The sequence below is a fragment of the Centruroides sculpturatus genome, unplaced genomic scaffold (assembly GCF_000671375.1).
Source record: "Centruroides sculpturatus isolate CEXI.00-Female unplaced genomic scaffold, Cexi_2.0 scaffold851, whole genome shotgun sequence".
In the NCBI taxonomy this organism is placed as follows: Eukaryota; Metazoa; Arthropoda; class Arachnida; order Scorpiones; family Buthidae; genus Centruroides; species Centruroides sculpturatus.
In genome coordinates, this window is record NW_019385139.1 from 354,204 (window position 1) to 372,414 (window position 18,211).

General features: G+C 25.0%; 1 protein-coding gene across 1 annotated transcript in view; it reads left to right on the forward strand.

The window, feature by feature from the left end:
- The window catches only part of LOC111635312 (signal peptide peptidase-like 3), a 50,507-nt gene that overhangs the window by 19,179 nt on the left and 13,117 nt on the right, over positions 1-18,211 (forward strand). The window contains exons 2-7 of the mRNA XM_023380243.1: positions 107-184; positions 7,699-7,766; positions 10,080-10,199; positions 10,448-10,526; positions 14,057-14,169; positions 17,117-17,223. Of these exons, the coding sequence (XP_023236011.1) occupies positions 107-184; positions 7,699-7,766; positions 10,080-10,199; positions 10,448-10,526; positions 14,057-14,169; positions 17,117-17,223 (565 nt within the window). The remainder of the gene's footprint in view (positions 1-106; positions 185-7,698; positions 7,767-10,079; positions 10,200-10,447; positions 10,527-14,056; positions 14,170-17,116; positions 17,224-18,211) is intronic.

Consider the following 18,211-nt stretch of genomic DNA (forward strand, 5'->3'; position numbering starts at 1 on the left):
TTCTCTATATTTTTTTTTTTTTTTCTGCTTTTTAAATTTTTCTTATGAAAAGAAATTCATACATTTTTTTTTATTTAAATCAAATTTTTATTTTTGTTACTATTAGGGCTTATTCACTTGTGGATTCTTCAAGAGTGTCAACGTTTCTCATTTCAATTTTATTGATTGTATATGGCAGCTTTCGGTAAGTATAAATTCTTTCTTTAAAATGCACTTAATTGATAATGAAGTATATCAGAAAAACAGAATAATAATAAAAGTAATTCATAATGAAACTTTTATGTATTTGAAAAAGTATCCAAAATTTTACTAAAAATTTTGTTTATTCCTGATAATATTGTTAAATTTCCAGAATTAATGAAACATTTGGAAATGACAAAATGCATTATTTCCAATCACAGATTATTAAAAAAAATTAAACATATCAATCAATAATCATTAAACTAATCAAACAAACAAATGATGATACTACAGTTTATTAATATTAAGTAACCTCAGTAATATATAAGTTATTTCAAAATTGACCACTGATTTTAAGGCACACTTAGTTCTAAAGCTTTGCTAGATTAATGTCTATGCTGGACCAATTGAGATCATGTAATAATAACAGTATATCTTAGACTACTAATTATACACTTCCCATATCTGTAAAGTTATATAGATTTTACAGATATAGTACAGTTAAGTTTAAACTAGGCATATGTAAAATATGGATTAGTTTTTTTGTTTGATATCACTAATACTTGCATTTTTTTAAAACTATAACTAGAACAAAAACTAAGTAAAATAATCTAAAAACAGCACAGAATACTGTAGATAGAGCAACAAAAACTGTAATGTAAACAATCCAACTGAATGCATGCTATAAGCATTGCCATCTGTATCATTTAATGAACAAATCTAGTAATTGTGCAGATTTAAATTGTCATGTCATAATTTTGTATAGATGCCAGAACATCATGTGCTGGAAAGTCACTGGTAAATTTGTTATATATTTAAAATTGTATTTAATTTATTATTAAACTGAATACAGTTTTAAATAGTTGCTGATTATATTCAATTTATTCATGTATATCTTGGTAAAGAATGTAAATTTTATTTTACTATTAATATGCTTATATTTGTTAGAATTATTTAATCTTAAATTAATGACTAATTTATCGTTTATATAAATAAACATTAGTTTATTGTTCATTTTAATAGTTAGTTTAAAAGATAATTAGACAAATTTTTTGAAATCAAAATAATTTGACATACCTCAAGATTCACTCTTTTAGTTTATTTTTGTTTTTTTATGGTTACAGAATAAATATTATCTTGAGAATACTTTTTGTTATCACAATATTTGGCAATATTTTTAGTTTTCAGTCATGCAAATACATGGCTGAAAATTTAATACTGAAATTTCTAAATTTAAATGTTACATAATAGCAAAAATATTTGGTCTTTAAGTAACCTTTTCTAAATAATAGAAGTAAATTTTAATAAAATAATGAATTTTTTGTAATATTAGAAAATATATTTATTTTTGTTTTTTTTTATCCAGATGTAAATTTGTTTGTATTATATAATTTAGTATATAAAGTATTTCAAATAACTTGATTCAATTCTTAATTTATGTAAATTTGATATAATGAATTACTAATAAAAGGTATTAATATTTATTTTATTTATCTCAACTTTCAGAGTATCATTTTAAATTTTTATTAACATAGTTATTGAAATGTATTTTCTAATTAAGAACTGCTTAGTCAACTAATTTTTTCTACTTAGTGAAAGTTGTTTCCTTTTGTCTGTTTAGTCAAAAAATGATGATGATGATATTAAGTTGATGGATGGATGGTTGACTTTCATTGGTACAAGAGTCATTTTAACTTTGAAATGCTACTATATGAATTCATTCATCATGTAAACAGTTTAATGAAATGAGAGTATAATCTTATTATTGTTTAATTGTTAATTTGTTTATTAGCAATAATAATTTTATTGCTAAAAACATTTAAAATGTTTTTAGCAATGAAATTATTATTCTCTCTCTGATAAAATTTATATTTAAATAAAAAATTTGTCTTTATTCTTTCCCTGTTTCTGATGATTCTTCATATTCAGTCTGTTTCGATTAATTGGATAATTTATTTTAAACACTGGAAATTGTAAAAGGATTAAGTTGCTGGATTAAAACTTCTGAAAAGCAGGAAAGAAATTTGATCTGAATTAATTTACATTATGACAAAATACAGTACAAGTGAATTTTAATTTTATAATGGTCAGATGTATAGAAATTGATTTTTGAGTTTTGTTTTAATTTTGATGTAATTAATGATGTAAGTGCTAATCTATTTAGTTTGTGAATTTATTAATCCTCAATTACATCTTGAATTTATTAGAAGAAAATTTTTTTTACTAACAAACAATATTAATAAATTAGAATAATTTTAGTGAAATGACAATGTTAAATTAGAATTGAATGGAAATCACTAAAAGTAGCTTAACTTTATGAAATTATTTAAAAATTGTTATGTTTTTAACTATTACAATGAAATTAAAAAATTTTTTCATTTGAATAGTTGAGTAATAATGAATTTATTAAGAAATAAAAATGATCAATTACTATGTTACTTATTAAAGTAACATTGTAAATGAGTTCAGAAAATATGATATAAATTATAAACAGTTATTTCAAATAGTTGAAAAATGCTAATTAGATCTGTAAAATTAATTATTTTTATATAATTTTTATTTCTTCAGCAGTTATAAATCCATTGTTTATCCTATATATTAGATGACAATTAATTCTTACATTGTTCTATTTTATTATGATAGATATCAAATGCTGACTAATGGCACAGATTGCATTGTAACTGTTTTGAATTTTATAAAAACTAAATTTGTCTGTTTTGAGATTAAAGATGAGTCAAATTTATTATTATGGTGAAAGTATGATATTCAGTTGATATTTGTATCAGGTTTTGTGCCAGATGAAATGATGGTATAGCTACTAAAACAGTTATTTTGCTATGTCTATGTACTATTAGTATATCTATTTGTTTTCTTAAAAGGGTGTGGTTATGTGATATATATTTAACTTTGCATGTTGTACAGTATAAATATTGTAATCAATAGCATTGAAAGCTCTTTATCGTTTATTAGTAGACAAGCATAAAAATATGACAAAATCTGCATACTGTATATGATATTTTTGTCATATTTATTACATGTCTGAATAAAAATAAATATAAGTATATTTAAATCATTGATTACATTATACTGATTAATAATCTGTACAGGAAATTTAAGAAAGGACTTTTTTTGATGCTGCTTTCTACTAAATTGAACAATATTCATATCCATTCAAATTACTATTTTTAAATAAAAATATTGAATTTTATGTATCTTAGTATGTTTGNGACTCCCTCTTTATCTCCCAGCATGTCAACCTTCAACCACCAAAATTTAATAGCATCAATTCCCCTAATACAAAAACCTCCATGCAAAATTTCAAAATTTTTGACAAAAAACACTGAAGTTCAAAGTGGATGAACTTGTGCCACCCACCCATGCACATACTAATATTCGTAAATACAGAAAAAGCCTCAAATTTTTTTGCATTTCTTAACATTTCAAGGTCCAGAGTCCAAAAACATCTTGTAGGGGGTCATTTTTTGACCAATTACCATACTTTCCATCTGTTACATATAACAGCCAGGAAAGTAACAATAATATCTAAAAACCACAAAGGATGAGATAAAAAGTTTTTAAATAAAAATATTGAATTTTATGTATCTTAGTATGTTTGATTACTTTTAATTTACCAAGTAATGTCATACTGATTCAACTTTCCATCTGTTATCTACAAACTGACCATTCAGTATTGATAATTTTTTTAATTCAGTGACTATTATATAAATTCTCTTGTATACTCAATTTTCAATTTGTGCAGTTTTGTTTTTATTGTTTCCAAACATAGATGAATTTTTTAATAAGATGATTTTTGATAGACAATTGTAATCTAATTCTGAATAATGTTTACATTGTTATTTGATATGTTTGTGACCAGTTCATTCAGTATCGTTGACACTTATTATAAATTTTCTATTCAAAATTAATCAATGACATATTTAAACATTTACATTTTTAAAACTTAATGGAAGTGTATTTTATACAGAATTGAAAAAATTAGAACCAGAAATGGCATCAATGACACATTATTAGACATTTTTAGATAAAAGTAATGAAGATAAATGTACATTTAAAATGTTATGTATAAAAAAAATGTCACAATTCCTTTCTTCTTTTGATGTTCATGAACATATTAAGGTATTTATGAACTTAACCCAAAAAATGGAGATACATTATGATCTTGATTTATGTGGTGGTGGTTGCACACCAGCAGATATCACATAACATAAATTTCTGGTAAATTTATATTTCCCCCCCAGGTAGTTGCAAATTTAGTGACTATTGCTGGTAAAATACTAAATTTTCAAAATATTGCCAGTTTATCAGTAAATTACTGGTAATCTTTAAATTTTGACTTCAAATGCAAAAATTAATTCTAGGGATTTAGGGATAGTTTAGTTTTTAATTCCTCAGTGAGTTGGCAACTAAAAATTTTCAAGTGACTGTAGTGCACTAAACTTTTTTTTTTCTATTTTGAAAAGCAAAACTTTTGTTGCCTGTAAAATAGAGCATAGTGTCACAATGCCAGGCTACAATTTTTAATCATATTTTTAATTTATTTAATTTAAAATATATGCTATCAATCTCAAATTAGTACTGTACATCACACTTTTTCTTTAGCAATAGAGTCATGCAGTCATCTATCTAACTCCTTTCAGGTGAAAATTTTTGAATTGAAATCATGTGACTTCTGATTTGTATTGGAAGTTAGTATATAATTAATTGGGGCCTCCTGCTTTTAAGCTTTCCATATCTGGTCTTGAATTTATATAATACCATTCTCGAGATTAAGGAAGACAGATGGACGACAGTGGGAATTTATGGGTCTACAATTTTTTACCAAGATACAGTCTAATGAAAATCTAATTTTTTTTATGTACTAATTAATTTCTATTCTTTCATTTTTTCAGTACTTTAGCAAATGTTCAAAGAAATGTCCATTTTCATCTAAACATTTCAGCAATCGAAGAACAAAATTTTGCCAGGCTGCAACATTTCTGGGGTAATTTTAGCACATATATCATTTATTCTCTGCTTCATATCTTGAATCATGGTCAGTTATTGAGACAAACTTGATTTATTATGAAACCCCATAGGAAATAATCAATTGGTGTCAGGTTCGGTGACCTAAGTGGCTTTGAAATTAGTCCTTTGTGTCTAATTCATTGTTTTCTGAAAATTTTTAAATTTACTTTTAAAATTAATTTAAGAATGAGTACTACTTTGAATTATGTCAAAAATTTATTAAAAATTAACCATTAACACTTTTGAAATCCGTTTCAAGTAATTAGCTTATTAATAAAATGTATAGTTTTATTAGATCATCAGCTCTCAAAACATACAAGTACATATACTCATAGCTTTTGAAATGATCATTTTTTGAAAATAAACATTACTAATATAAAAACTGTTGTCTATGTGTATGTGTTGAATTCCTTATAATTCCTGCAATTTTTGTTTAATCTAGATGAAATTTTGATTTGTACTTATATTCATTTTATGGTCTGACGGAAAGTATAGGCTACTTATTTTGTGGAAATATTAGCTTATAGAATAAACACTTTATTGATTTTGGCATTGGTGGTTGCAGTGACATCAGTGATGTGACATTCATGCTTGATAAGGGAATTTTCCTTAAGTTGCATTTTTAAATATTTTGACAAATGGAGTCTTTTAAATTTACTTTGTTAAATTTAAAATTAAAAAATGACAGCCACATTGTATCACCTTGTAAAAATTTAAAAAAAAAACTTTTCATAGTGGTCATGTGACATTCTATTATCCAATCAGAAGTAACAATTTAACAAGCCTGTTATTTAGAAAGTGTTATCACTCATAACATACTGGTACATACAATTCATCTTTTTTTCTTTTTTATCAATGTGGAATTAAAAAGACTTGATATTTTGTTTGAAAAAAAAGAAAAAAAAATGCATAGGGGAAAACATAAGAATAAAATTGGTAAATTCTAGATCTTAAAGAATAAGAACTACTGAGGCCCCTGAAAGTCGTAAAGTATGACTTTAGCAACATTGAGTAAAAATGGCTTTATCAAGAGCTACAGAAACAGCATCACAACTTCAAGTTTGATTTTAGGCTCTTCTCTACTTTCTCATAAAAAATATTCCGTTATGCTTAATGGGAGAATTTCTAGTTTCAATAAAAGTTTCAATTATTATTTTTTGATAGAGAATTCAAGAATATATTTAAAAAGGAAGAACATATGAAAGTTCAGTTATCTTCCCCACCCAACCCAGAAGGGGGAATAGGCAAAGTTTTAATTTTATGGCATTAAATGGGCTATTTGGAAATATTAAACTTTTATTCTTATCAGTTTTTTTGTTAGAAACATATTTCCTGAATTATTGACTTGTAATACATTATATCAAACATTCTGTTCATTGATTTGTATATTAAAGCTCCATGTTTTACAATTGTTAGGCAACCAAAATATTTTATATAGTATCCATGCAATTAATATTAAGATATAAATTATAAGTAATCTTATTGTAGATGGTACCTATCTTTCAAAATATTTAAAATGAATAAATATATCAGATTGCTGATAATCATAAAATGTAGATTAGTAAAACTTTGAAAATTGGTCTTAAAAAATGACATAAGAGTAAAAATATTATAATTGGTAAAATTTTATTTTGCATTTCTTGACATTTTAAGGTCTCTTGATTCCAAAAATTCAAAAAGAAAAAAAAAAGGAAAAATGTTTGTGTTGGCCTGTATTTTTTCTTTATATCTCAGGACCACATGTACCAAAAATTTTGAAATTTCACAGGAAAACTTTTTTATATGGAGCATTGATGCTATATTTTTTATAATTGTTAATTATATTTTTATACTAGCTGTTATCTGCGGCTTCACTTGTGTGGAATTTGCAATTTGATAAAAATAACCCTCCCTCGGTACTTCACTAAGATTCTTAATCATTAGTTGTTACTATAAAAACAAAAAATCGCATCGAAAATAGTATAGTAGAAACTGTTCTTCAGGTTAAGCCTTATCCTCTCCCTCTCCCCTGCAGGGAAATTTCTGAAAATCCCTTCTTAGTGTGCATTTTCATGACATACCAACTGTGTACCAAATTTCACCTCTTTAGGTTCAGCGGTTTGCTCTGGGTGATGATAAATCACCCAGCCAGTCAAGACATGTAATTTTATATATTTAGATAATGCTTGAAAGATTAATGTGATATTTTTATTGGTCATTATAAACCATATACCAGCCTGTATTAAAATTAAATATTAAAATTCACTAACATCATATTACTTTGATGATCATTCATCAGAAATGTAATTGCTGTAACTATTAAGACTATTAAGTTTAAAACTATAAGAGTGTGATAATAGAAAATATATCTCATTATTACTTCATGTTCTGTATCAATCACTTTCCTTTTAAATATTATTCCAATCAGAGTACTACTAACACTTTGTAAATTCATTCTATAGTTTGTTTAAAAATTTGAAATTATATTATTATTTTGTTAACTTTGTTTTCTAGGTCATTAAATATGGAGCAAGAAGCCAAACAGAAGGAAAAAGAAAGAAATGGACAGCCAGCAGATAACAGTAGGGGATTAATAAAATATTTTCATAATGCCTTTTTTTTTTATTAATATTCCTTTTTATTTTCATTAGAATATTCTTTTGGGCATAAACAAAACTTGACACTCTATTTAAATAAAAAGAAACTCAGACTGCTTGTTAAGGAAAACTGAAAATAAGACTTCATTATAAAAGCAATTACTGTTTTAAGCATTAGAGAAACACAACTATTTGACTTATGTTCTTCACTTTAATAGTTGGTCAAAGTTGACCAAGTGATAGGCTAAAAACATTTATAATGAAGTCTGAGTTTTCTTTTTATTCCTTAAATGCTATTTTTAAAAATATACAATATGAGATCATTAAGATTTATTTCAGTAATACAAAATAAGCTAATTACATACAGGCTTTGTGAATCTTGGCTAGAAGTTACACATTACCAGAATGAGAACCTGGAAAGTTTTTAGAGAAAGCAAATGCAGGCAACCTGAGATTTGTCTCAGATCCTGTTAAATTCATATAACATGTAATCCTTTACATGTTAACATTAGTTTTGTTACTACACATTATAGTAGCAAGTCAACATTCATGAAATAAATTGTAGAAAAAAATTAAATAAATCATATCTATTAGAAATGAATATTAAAAGGATTATCAAATTCTTACAGAAAATATGAAATTTGAATTTATTTATTTATTTAAAAATACATTTTGGCCAGTTGCATTTTTCAAAGTATTTTAGTGATTAAATACTTCACTAAGAATTACACATAAAAATTCATAATAATTTGTAGTTATATCATAGATTATAAATTCTTTACTTTGTCTAACTATACAGACGATAATAAATAAACCTATTTTTATTTAATTAATTGCAATTTTTTTAAAGTGAAACTATTTCAGTTTATTAAATAAATGAGGAGAAACACTGAGCATATTTGAATTATTTTAGTCTAAAATACTTGTTTGCATCTATTTGTTAAAGCAGGCTGAACAAATATTTATATTAAAAGTTAAATATAAAGTAAAATCCATAGAAAACTTTAATTAAAGTGAAGTCACTGGCTATTATAAATACAGTATAATTTTATGATATAGTAATGAAAAAAACTGCTGAAAAAAAAAATGAAAAAAAGTTAAAACAGTACATTTTTTGAAAATAATATATCTAAATAATAGACGATTGATGTTTTGTAAATACATTTTCAATAAATAATTATTGAAAATGTGTGCAATAAAATATCATAAATATGAGAAAGCATAAATTAAATATTATCAAAACATTGTTTTAAATCTTACCAACTTGTGATTTTACCCATCTGCAGCACCTTTTTTAATCACATTTTTATATTAAATCCAGTTAATTGCTCAATTTTTAATTTCAGTCTGTATTCAATAATCAGCTAATAGCTGATTATTGAATACAAAAAAATCATTAAAAAATAAGGACTGAAGAGGGGTCACAAAGACCCGAAATGCATTTCATATCCAATAATAAAGCCTATATTAATAAGAGTTTCTTGTGTGATGTAAGTTACTGAAAAAAAAGCTAAAAATTTTAGGCTTTAAAATATCCATAGAAACTAGTAATGGAAATGATCAATTTTAAAAAATGTTAATCATATGTAATTTTATCATGGAAATTTTTAGTACTGTTGGTAAATGCTATTTTCATAAGCAAGTTTAAGTAACAGTCATATATTAAACTTATTTAATAGTATAATAAACCCAAAGATAGATTATAGATAATGTAATTTCATATTTATGTTGATATAATAACAAATTAGTTTATAATTTAAAAATATGTCAAAGCCAGTTTATGGTCTGTGGGCTATGTTTAAGAAAAGGAAACATAATTTTTTAGAGATAATAGTTTTTAAATTATATATTTGTGTATAATTTGAAGCAGATTCTTGACAAATGAGAGATTAATTCTATTTAATGATTTAAAAATACTTTAATTAATTAATATGTAAAGTAGAGAAAAACATAATTTTTGAAGTTTTATAATCTTGCTTTGACAAAGTTTATAATATAATATATAAGCTAATAATATATTTAACACGATTCAAATTATGTGACTGAAAAACATTTTAATTTACATGAATAGTTTGAATATTAAAAGGTTCTTTATATAAAGTTGACTTATCTTTTAACTCATTATATGTTAAAATGATTTTATATTATAAATATTGTGTGTATTAAATTTACTTATTTATATATTCTGATAAATCACAACAGTTAATATGTTTTGAATGTACTAAATGTCAGATGTGTAATTAATTCTTGAAATAAAATAATCTGAATCCATTGTAACAAGAAGATTATGTTGTTTAGATGTCCAGACTTTGGATACAATGCAGGCATTATGTCTTCCGCTTGGCGCCTCCATATCGTTATTAGTGATGTTTTTCTTTTTTGATTCAATGCAAATGCTCTTTGCTATCTGTACTGCAAGTAAGTGGAATACATATATTTATAAATTATTATTTTACTATATTTATTCAGTTTCTATCAGATTCAAACTAATTTTTATTATGTTTATGTTCAGTGATTTCTATTTTTTTCTATATTTTTTTCATAATTTATATTTAATATCTGAATTAATAAATAATTTAATAAATAAATCAATAGCTTTTTTCAGTTGTACAGAAAATAGTAATAAAATTTTGTGAATTCTGATTTGAATTTTCATATTATTACAGTTATAGCCACCATTGCTTTAGCTTTTCTGCTCTTACCTATGTGTCAATATATTATTCGGCCTTGTTCAGACGGAAATAAGTAAGTGATTTGTTTGAAATATTATATAAGTAGTTAATTTGTTTAATGTAAGAAATGATAATTTCTTTTTACAGCCATTCCTGTTAAAGTTTCATAGTATTTTAAATGAATATATATTTCATCAAACAAAAAGGAAACAGTATAACACTAAATAATATGGAATTTATTTGTTACATAATACAAAGTATTTAATGTAACATACAAGGAAATAAACTATAATTAAAATAAATTAAAATTATCAATTACTGGTAGGATGATTCTTCAATTTTTGTATTTGCACTGTTAGTTGCCATTTCTACAGGATATAAAATACAGATACACACAACTGAAAGAAACCATACACAATAAACTCTTACTTTGTAACCTGTTTTTATAATTAGTATAAATTTTATATTATAATTACAAGAAATGTATACAAAAATTTACTGAAGGAACAATGAGCAAATATGAAATGAATTCATCAAGAAAGGAATGGTGGGAGGGCTGAGATATTTTTCAATGGGAGGACTGAGATATTTTTTGGCATGAAATAAAGGCACAAACACATTTAAATTGTTGAAGGTCATTGTGCCTCAAGCTATTTTATGGAAACAAGTGTTTGAAGTCATAGCAACGTGCAGATTTCTGTCATTTTATCATTCATAGCTGACAAATAACCATGATGTCATGCCTACTTCTTGCAGCAATTGCGAGAGACTTCCATGAAGTCATCTTTGACAAAAATTATGTCTTTGGGTGGAAAATTGCCATCTTATGCATACAATTGTGTGATACAAAGAAGAAGCTTGTGATAAGCAGAAAAACTTTTTTTGGACAAATTTTTGCACAGTTAGATGGGTAGAATATAGCATGAAGATGTGGAAGCAAGTCAATTTGGTAAAAAAAAAAAATGCCTGTGAAAAAAACTAGTAGGTGTGGAAAATATCAGATGTTACATATGATTGTAGATTAAAAATAAGTTGAAAAGTTACTTGATAATGATAATATTGTTAGGGTAAAACTCAATCAGTGTTGATTTTTAAAACGTATGACACTTTGAAACAAACTGTTTGAAGCACAGTGTAGACTGTGGCATCTTGACATAGTTCAATAGAGTGGATTTGAATTTGAGTTTCTTTTTAGGATCTAGTAGTGACCAAATAATGAAGAATATTGTTATTTAGACATATTATTTGACTTGTAATTGTAGAGTTAGGATTTTCCAATCTAGTTAGTTTTCAAAAAGTGAAGGAGAATTTTAAGAAGTCAGACCAACTGAAGTTTAGAGCACCGAAGAACTTTATAACTTTAGAGTAGTTGAAGTTTAGTCTAGGCTTAGTGCATTTGCTAGAATATGAAAGTTACAAATTACAAAGATAGATAGATAAATTTCCTTAGAACCATGGTTGCTAAAGTGTCAGTCATGAGAGGTTTTACATAATAAAACAAAAAAACCTTATTAATATACATTTGTTTTGTATTTACAATAAAAAAATTAGTATGAAACATGTGCTTATTTTCAGAAACTAACTTCTCAAATTTAGGCCTTGTAATCAAAATACATAGAATTAAATCATTATCAAGTTCAGTACAATTTGTTGCTTTTGTTTTGATGGCAGTCATCAATGAGAAACTTTTTTCATAGAGATAAAAGGTTGTGAATAATATCATAATTGTGAAAGAGAGAGAGAGAGATAAATAGGAAAGAAAAAGTAGTAGGGGATCACAAGCAAAAATCTCTTCCAAAAAGATGTCATGGCTTCAAAAAGTTTGAGAACCCTTACTTTAGATAATTGCAAATAATCTTGAATAGAAAATGAATCAACGGAATAAAATGTTCCAAAATGGAAGGATATTGAATTATCTGACTCCCCTTTAGGAATATTGTTATTTGTAACTACATATAAAGTGTAAATGCTTGATTTATTATTTCATACATTAATTTGTATAAATTTAAAAAGAACCCAGCGATTTTTTGGAACTAGAAACAAAGGAACATTAACTGATATATTTTTGATTTCTTTCAAATATTTTTATAGTTTAATTTATAAGAAAATTTGAATATGAATTTGCTAATCCACAACAGATCAGAAGGATTTGAAAAAAATATGAAGATATTTCAAATATGGAAAGAATATATATATAATTTTTTCATTTTTAATATTCTTTTGTTGTTCACATTCTATTGCAAGTTACTGTTTACCATTGCATAACATTTTGAAACAAGCATATAGAAAGTTGAATTAGAAAAATCTGTAAAAGTTAGATTTTGCTTAAATATGTTAAGTAGCCATTTTGTTGTTGATGATTCATTTAAGGTAATTCAGTCTTGTGGTTGATTACAATTTACTTTTATAATTGATATTTTTTAATCTGCTATTTAATTTTCGAAAATAGTTACAATGGTATCTCATACTTCAAATGCTTTAGAGATTGAATACAAAATTTGACAAAATTTGCTTCAGAGTTTGAACTGTGCACGCAGTAAAAAAAATGTGCTCAAAGCATAAACACAATCTGTTGTGTGTCCAACTAGTTTCTTGTTCTCACATTATGCTTGAATGTTTTCAGTGACTTTTCTGCTTTATATTTGGAGTGTTTCTTTGTATATCTGTACCACGTGTTGTTTTGATGTACTATTCATTTTTAACAATTTCTTCCTGCAATTTTTCTTTGTCCATGGCTTTTGGGCATCATTTGTATCCCTTAGATCAAAATTTCTTGAATGGAACATTTTAAATTACATTTGACATGTTCAAAGTTTAGGAGCATCTTCCCCATACATAATACAATTCTTTTTACTGTTTATATGGTATTATATTTTTTTCGAAAGTCATAAAGCATAATATGCCCAATATGTTTTTTATCCAAAGACTTCACATTTTATTTTAATAAAATGTGAAGTCTCTGAATAAAGATATTAAATAAAGAGTTTAAAATAAGATTCTAAACAAGGGATAAAATCTCACATTATCTATAATATGTTAAATTTCACAACTGCTATAATTAAATCACATATTTATCTGTAAATTTTTTGTCTGATGGAGATTATCACATATTTATGTTAAAATGTGGGGAATCCACAGTGCAACCAATAAATGAAGTTTTCATTTTTTTATATAGTATATATGTATTTTATTCGTGGATTTTTATGTTTTATGTTTTAATTTATTATTAAGCCATTTAACTGTATTATTTTTACTTAAACTTAAAACAGCAAATATATAATTTATCAAAATGTGTATTACTCAGGGTCTGAGAATGGATTAATTCACTTCCTATTATTTTTAATGGGGAAAAAATGGATTCGGACTTTGAACAGTTAAAACTTTGAATCACCTCTTGGATTGAATTAAATTTGAAGTACAAGGTGCCACTGTATAAGATGAAAATATTTTTATAATCAATAAATTTAATGATATAACAGAATTACTTATTTTATTAAGCAGTTGTCATTTTATTGTTTTTCTAAAATATAAAATTTTTATTTGACATTTATAATTTCTTTTTGATCCAACTTTCAAATATTTATGCAGTATTTATATTTTTAGAATCTCATTTGGAATGTGTGGTCGTTTCACAGCAGCAGAACTTGTTTCTTTCTCATTATCTGTTACAATTGTGTGTATCTGGGTGTTAACTGGTCATTGGCTATTGATGGATGGTAAAATTTTATATTAATTAAAATATTACTATATTATTTCAAATAATTAATATTCATATATTTATGCAATTTCTCATAAATTTTATTTAAAAATTTTGGCTGTTCTTGTGTGTGTTATCCATTAGTTTGCAGTAACTGTCATTAATTTTAGTACTTGATATGTTCTTTTATTAGTTGGTTAAATCTGTAACAAAATTGGAAACTTTTATCAGTAAATTGTTAAAATTAAAATTGTACATTTTTAAAATACAGGATTACACATTTTTTAAAATATAAAGCAATTATTTTAAAATATTTTTATGTTTTAGTTCATTAATTTATCATAATTTTAGTATATATATTATTGATTTATAATTAAATCTGGAAACGTTTTCCAAATATAATAGTAATAATTGATTACCAAAACCTGACAGACCTTTTATAGTTTATCAGTATAATTCATTTTTTTAAATCTTTTCTAATTTTAGTATAAAAATATGTTAAAAATTAATAGTTGATATTAAAATATAATGTGCAATATCATCTATAAGCTGAATTCAACATTCAGTTTGGCTTTTAGAGGATATTACACAATAATATTAAGGTTCCCCATATCTAGATTAAAATATAAATTTGGTGATATTCAAGTTCATGTTAATATATACAGTCAAACTTCTATATAACAAAGTCACTAAATCCCAAAAAAAGTTTGCTGTAGGTAAATTTCATTATACAGAAATCAAAATTTTGGTAAATAAAGTATTATTTTATGTACTTAAAATTAATATAAATGTAATACACAGTAATAATATAATATATAAACATAGTTTTAATTTTAAGTAAGTTTACATTTGTGTTAAAATACTGTACTTACAACTTAGTTTAACTATATTTTATTTAAAAAAATTTTAATTTTTGTGCACAGAACAATTAAAAAAATGTTCTCGCTTCATAATATGCTTCACACTTATTAAGAACATTAACAATTTCATCTATATCAATGTAAATATAGGTTCTAGTGCATTTTCCTGTAGGTCTTGCGTCATTGTCTAACTTCAAAATTGATTCATGATTTGTTATTATAGTTGATAAATTATTCACAGGAATTCCAAATTTGACTACTATGTCTTTCTTTTTTGAGCCTTTATCAACTTCTCACAACACATTAATTTTTTAGTAATGTTAAACATTATATTAACAGTTCTTTAAATTCCAACTGGATGAGTTATTAAATAAAACAAAATCTTGCAAACCTCAAAAATTAGTCCAGCAGTTGTCAAAATGATAACCTTTCTAACATTTCTGACATTCGTTAATTGTAAATTATCTAACTGTCAACCACAGCATTTGGACCTAATTTCTCTTTTTTTGTTACAAACAGTAACCATGTGGGGAGCAGATTAAATGATGGTTTTAAAAGCTAACAACCAGTATTTCTTGTGCCTGGGCCATGGTTTTACAAAAGGTTCACAGATTGATACCTGAAATTGAACCTGAATTTGAATTTGACCCAAATAAAGTACAGGTAACCCCCGTATAACACGGCACTTCTATAGCACGGATTCACTCTAACACGGTTCGAGAATTGGTACCATCCCCCGTATAACACGGCACTTCTATAGCACGGATTCACTCTAACACATTTTGAGAATTGGTACCACCCCCATATAACACGGTACTGTTATAGCACAGATTCACTCTGACATGGTTCGAGAATTGGGTAAAACCCTCGTACAACATGAAATGTAATAAATTTTTACATACTTAAGTAATAATAGTTCACAAAAATTATTATTTTCGTGAACTATTAGTACTTAAGTATGTAAATTTTCTTTTCTCGCCTTCTGTTGATACACATGGTCCTTCTCGAAACTTGTTTCAGTGTTGCCAGATCTCGACGCTTCTGCTTCTGATGTTGCCAGATGTTTTTCCCTTATTTCATACTTGCTTTATTCTTCATAAGTGCTTAGCACCATATGAGGAAATTTATAAAGATCTTTTAACTAGAAGCAAGCAATCTAAAATTACATACTTTTTGCAAAAGGTAAAGCATGGATCTGAAGATAATGCAGAAAAATGCTCAGAGGATAAGGATAACTTGCCGTTTTCCTTTTGGCGAGTTATCCTCGGTTAATAATGCTTTTAGTGATAACGAAGAAAACATTATTTAATTCATATTAATATGTATCACTTAAATATCTTTATTAAAATTTTCTTATCTTAATTATGAAAATATAATAGCATGTATTTTAAATTTTGGAACCTAACCCTCCTTTTCGTACTGGTTCTTTGTTTCGCATAACACGGCAATTTTTTGGAACGTAACTACTGTGTTATACGGGGGTTACCTGTAATTGACTTTTAATGATCAATGGTCTTTACAAATTAAAAACAAATTTGTTGTATAGAAACTTAACTTCATTATTAAGAAGCAATTTTACATATAGTTTTGGCTGAAAGATCAGCATATAGTGCAAAAATTTGTTATATGAAAAAATTCGCTATATAGAAGTTCATAATATGGAAATTTGACTGTATAAAATAGGACCAACAAATTTTGTTTGAAGTAGTACTTCTGAATGTCTAGTTAATCCATAATTATTTTATTATATTAGAACATAGAATCTTATTATTCATTTATTTTAAATGTATATGTTTTACTGAGTTTCATTTTTTTACAATTCTTAGATTATTTGGAACTTAATAACAGATGAATTAGAAGCTGTAACTTATTAAATATGCAAAATATGATTATTATAACATTACAGCAGACTTTTGATTAGGAGATTAATGGATTGAATTTCATTAATAATAATGACAATAATATTTTATAAACATTATTGTAAGAATAGGTGATTACACATAATAGATCAAAAATAAAAAGCACATAAAAGAACAACCAAACTTTTTATCTTAACAACGGCAATGAAACATAAAATAATTAACTGTTTTTGTATTATTTTTATAGCTATGGGGATGGGTTTGTGTGTTGCATTTATTGCATTTGTAAGATTACCCAGTTTAAAAGTATCTACACTATTATTAACAGGATTATTGATTTATGATGTATTCTGGGTATGTATATAGTTTGATTTTTTTTAATTTACCATAAAATAGAAATAATATGAACTGTGATTTTTTTTAAACAGCATTATATTAGTATATAATTTGTATGTAAACTTGATGACTTCATAGCTTTAATTTAATTTTTATTCTGTGAAAACTAAAAATTCTGTAGGATTGTTAACCTTATTTATGTATTTACTTGAAAATATATTTGTAAGAATAGCGAAGCAACTGTTTATATATAAACTTAACAGATTAAAAGGGTTAACTTAACAGATTAACTTAAACTTAGGATAATTTTGTCATAAATATAAAATCATTAATGATTCTGTTACATACATGTTCTGTAAAGTATGTATGTGTATGTATATGCATTTTACTATATATTAAGATTTACAGTGTTTTCTGACTTCATCATTTAAACAATATATAACTCAAGCTTTCTTACATAATATATTTTAAATTAACATTCTAAAATTTTGTTTTTATTGGTACTATTACAGTAGTTATATTACAATCTAAATTATTTATAAATTAATTAATTAAAAGTTATGATATAACTAAATATTTATTATTATATCATTACATTAAAATATTTATTTGGCTGTCTTTTTGAATTTAAAAATTTCAAGTTTTTAAATATTATACATTTCAAACATTATATATTTGTATTTTTTGTATCCATTTTAAAGATTTTGTTATAAATGTTATTTTATAAGTTAATGCTGATCTGTGAAAAACGAAAAACATTACTCATTAAAGCTTATTGGATTTCTATAAAGCATCAAATAGGTATAATGTTTTTTTATAAGTATTTGTTAGAACCAGATTCTTTATTAAAAGTTTAAATAATTTTGAGATATATCATTATATTCATAATCATCATAATTGAATCAAATAGAAAAATCAATAAAGTTCAATTCTATCCTATATTTGAAAATGTCAGATTGATGACTGTTTATATGTAATTTATCAATTTTGACGATATGATAGATTT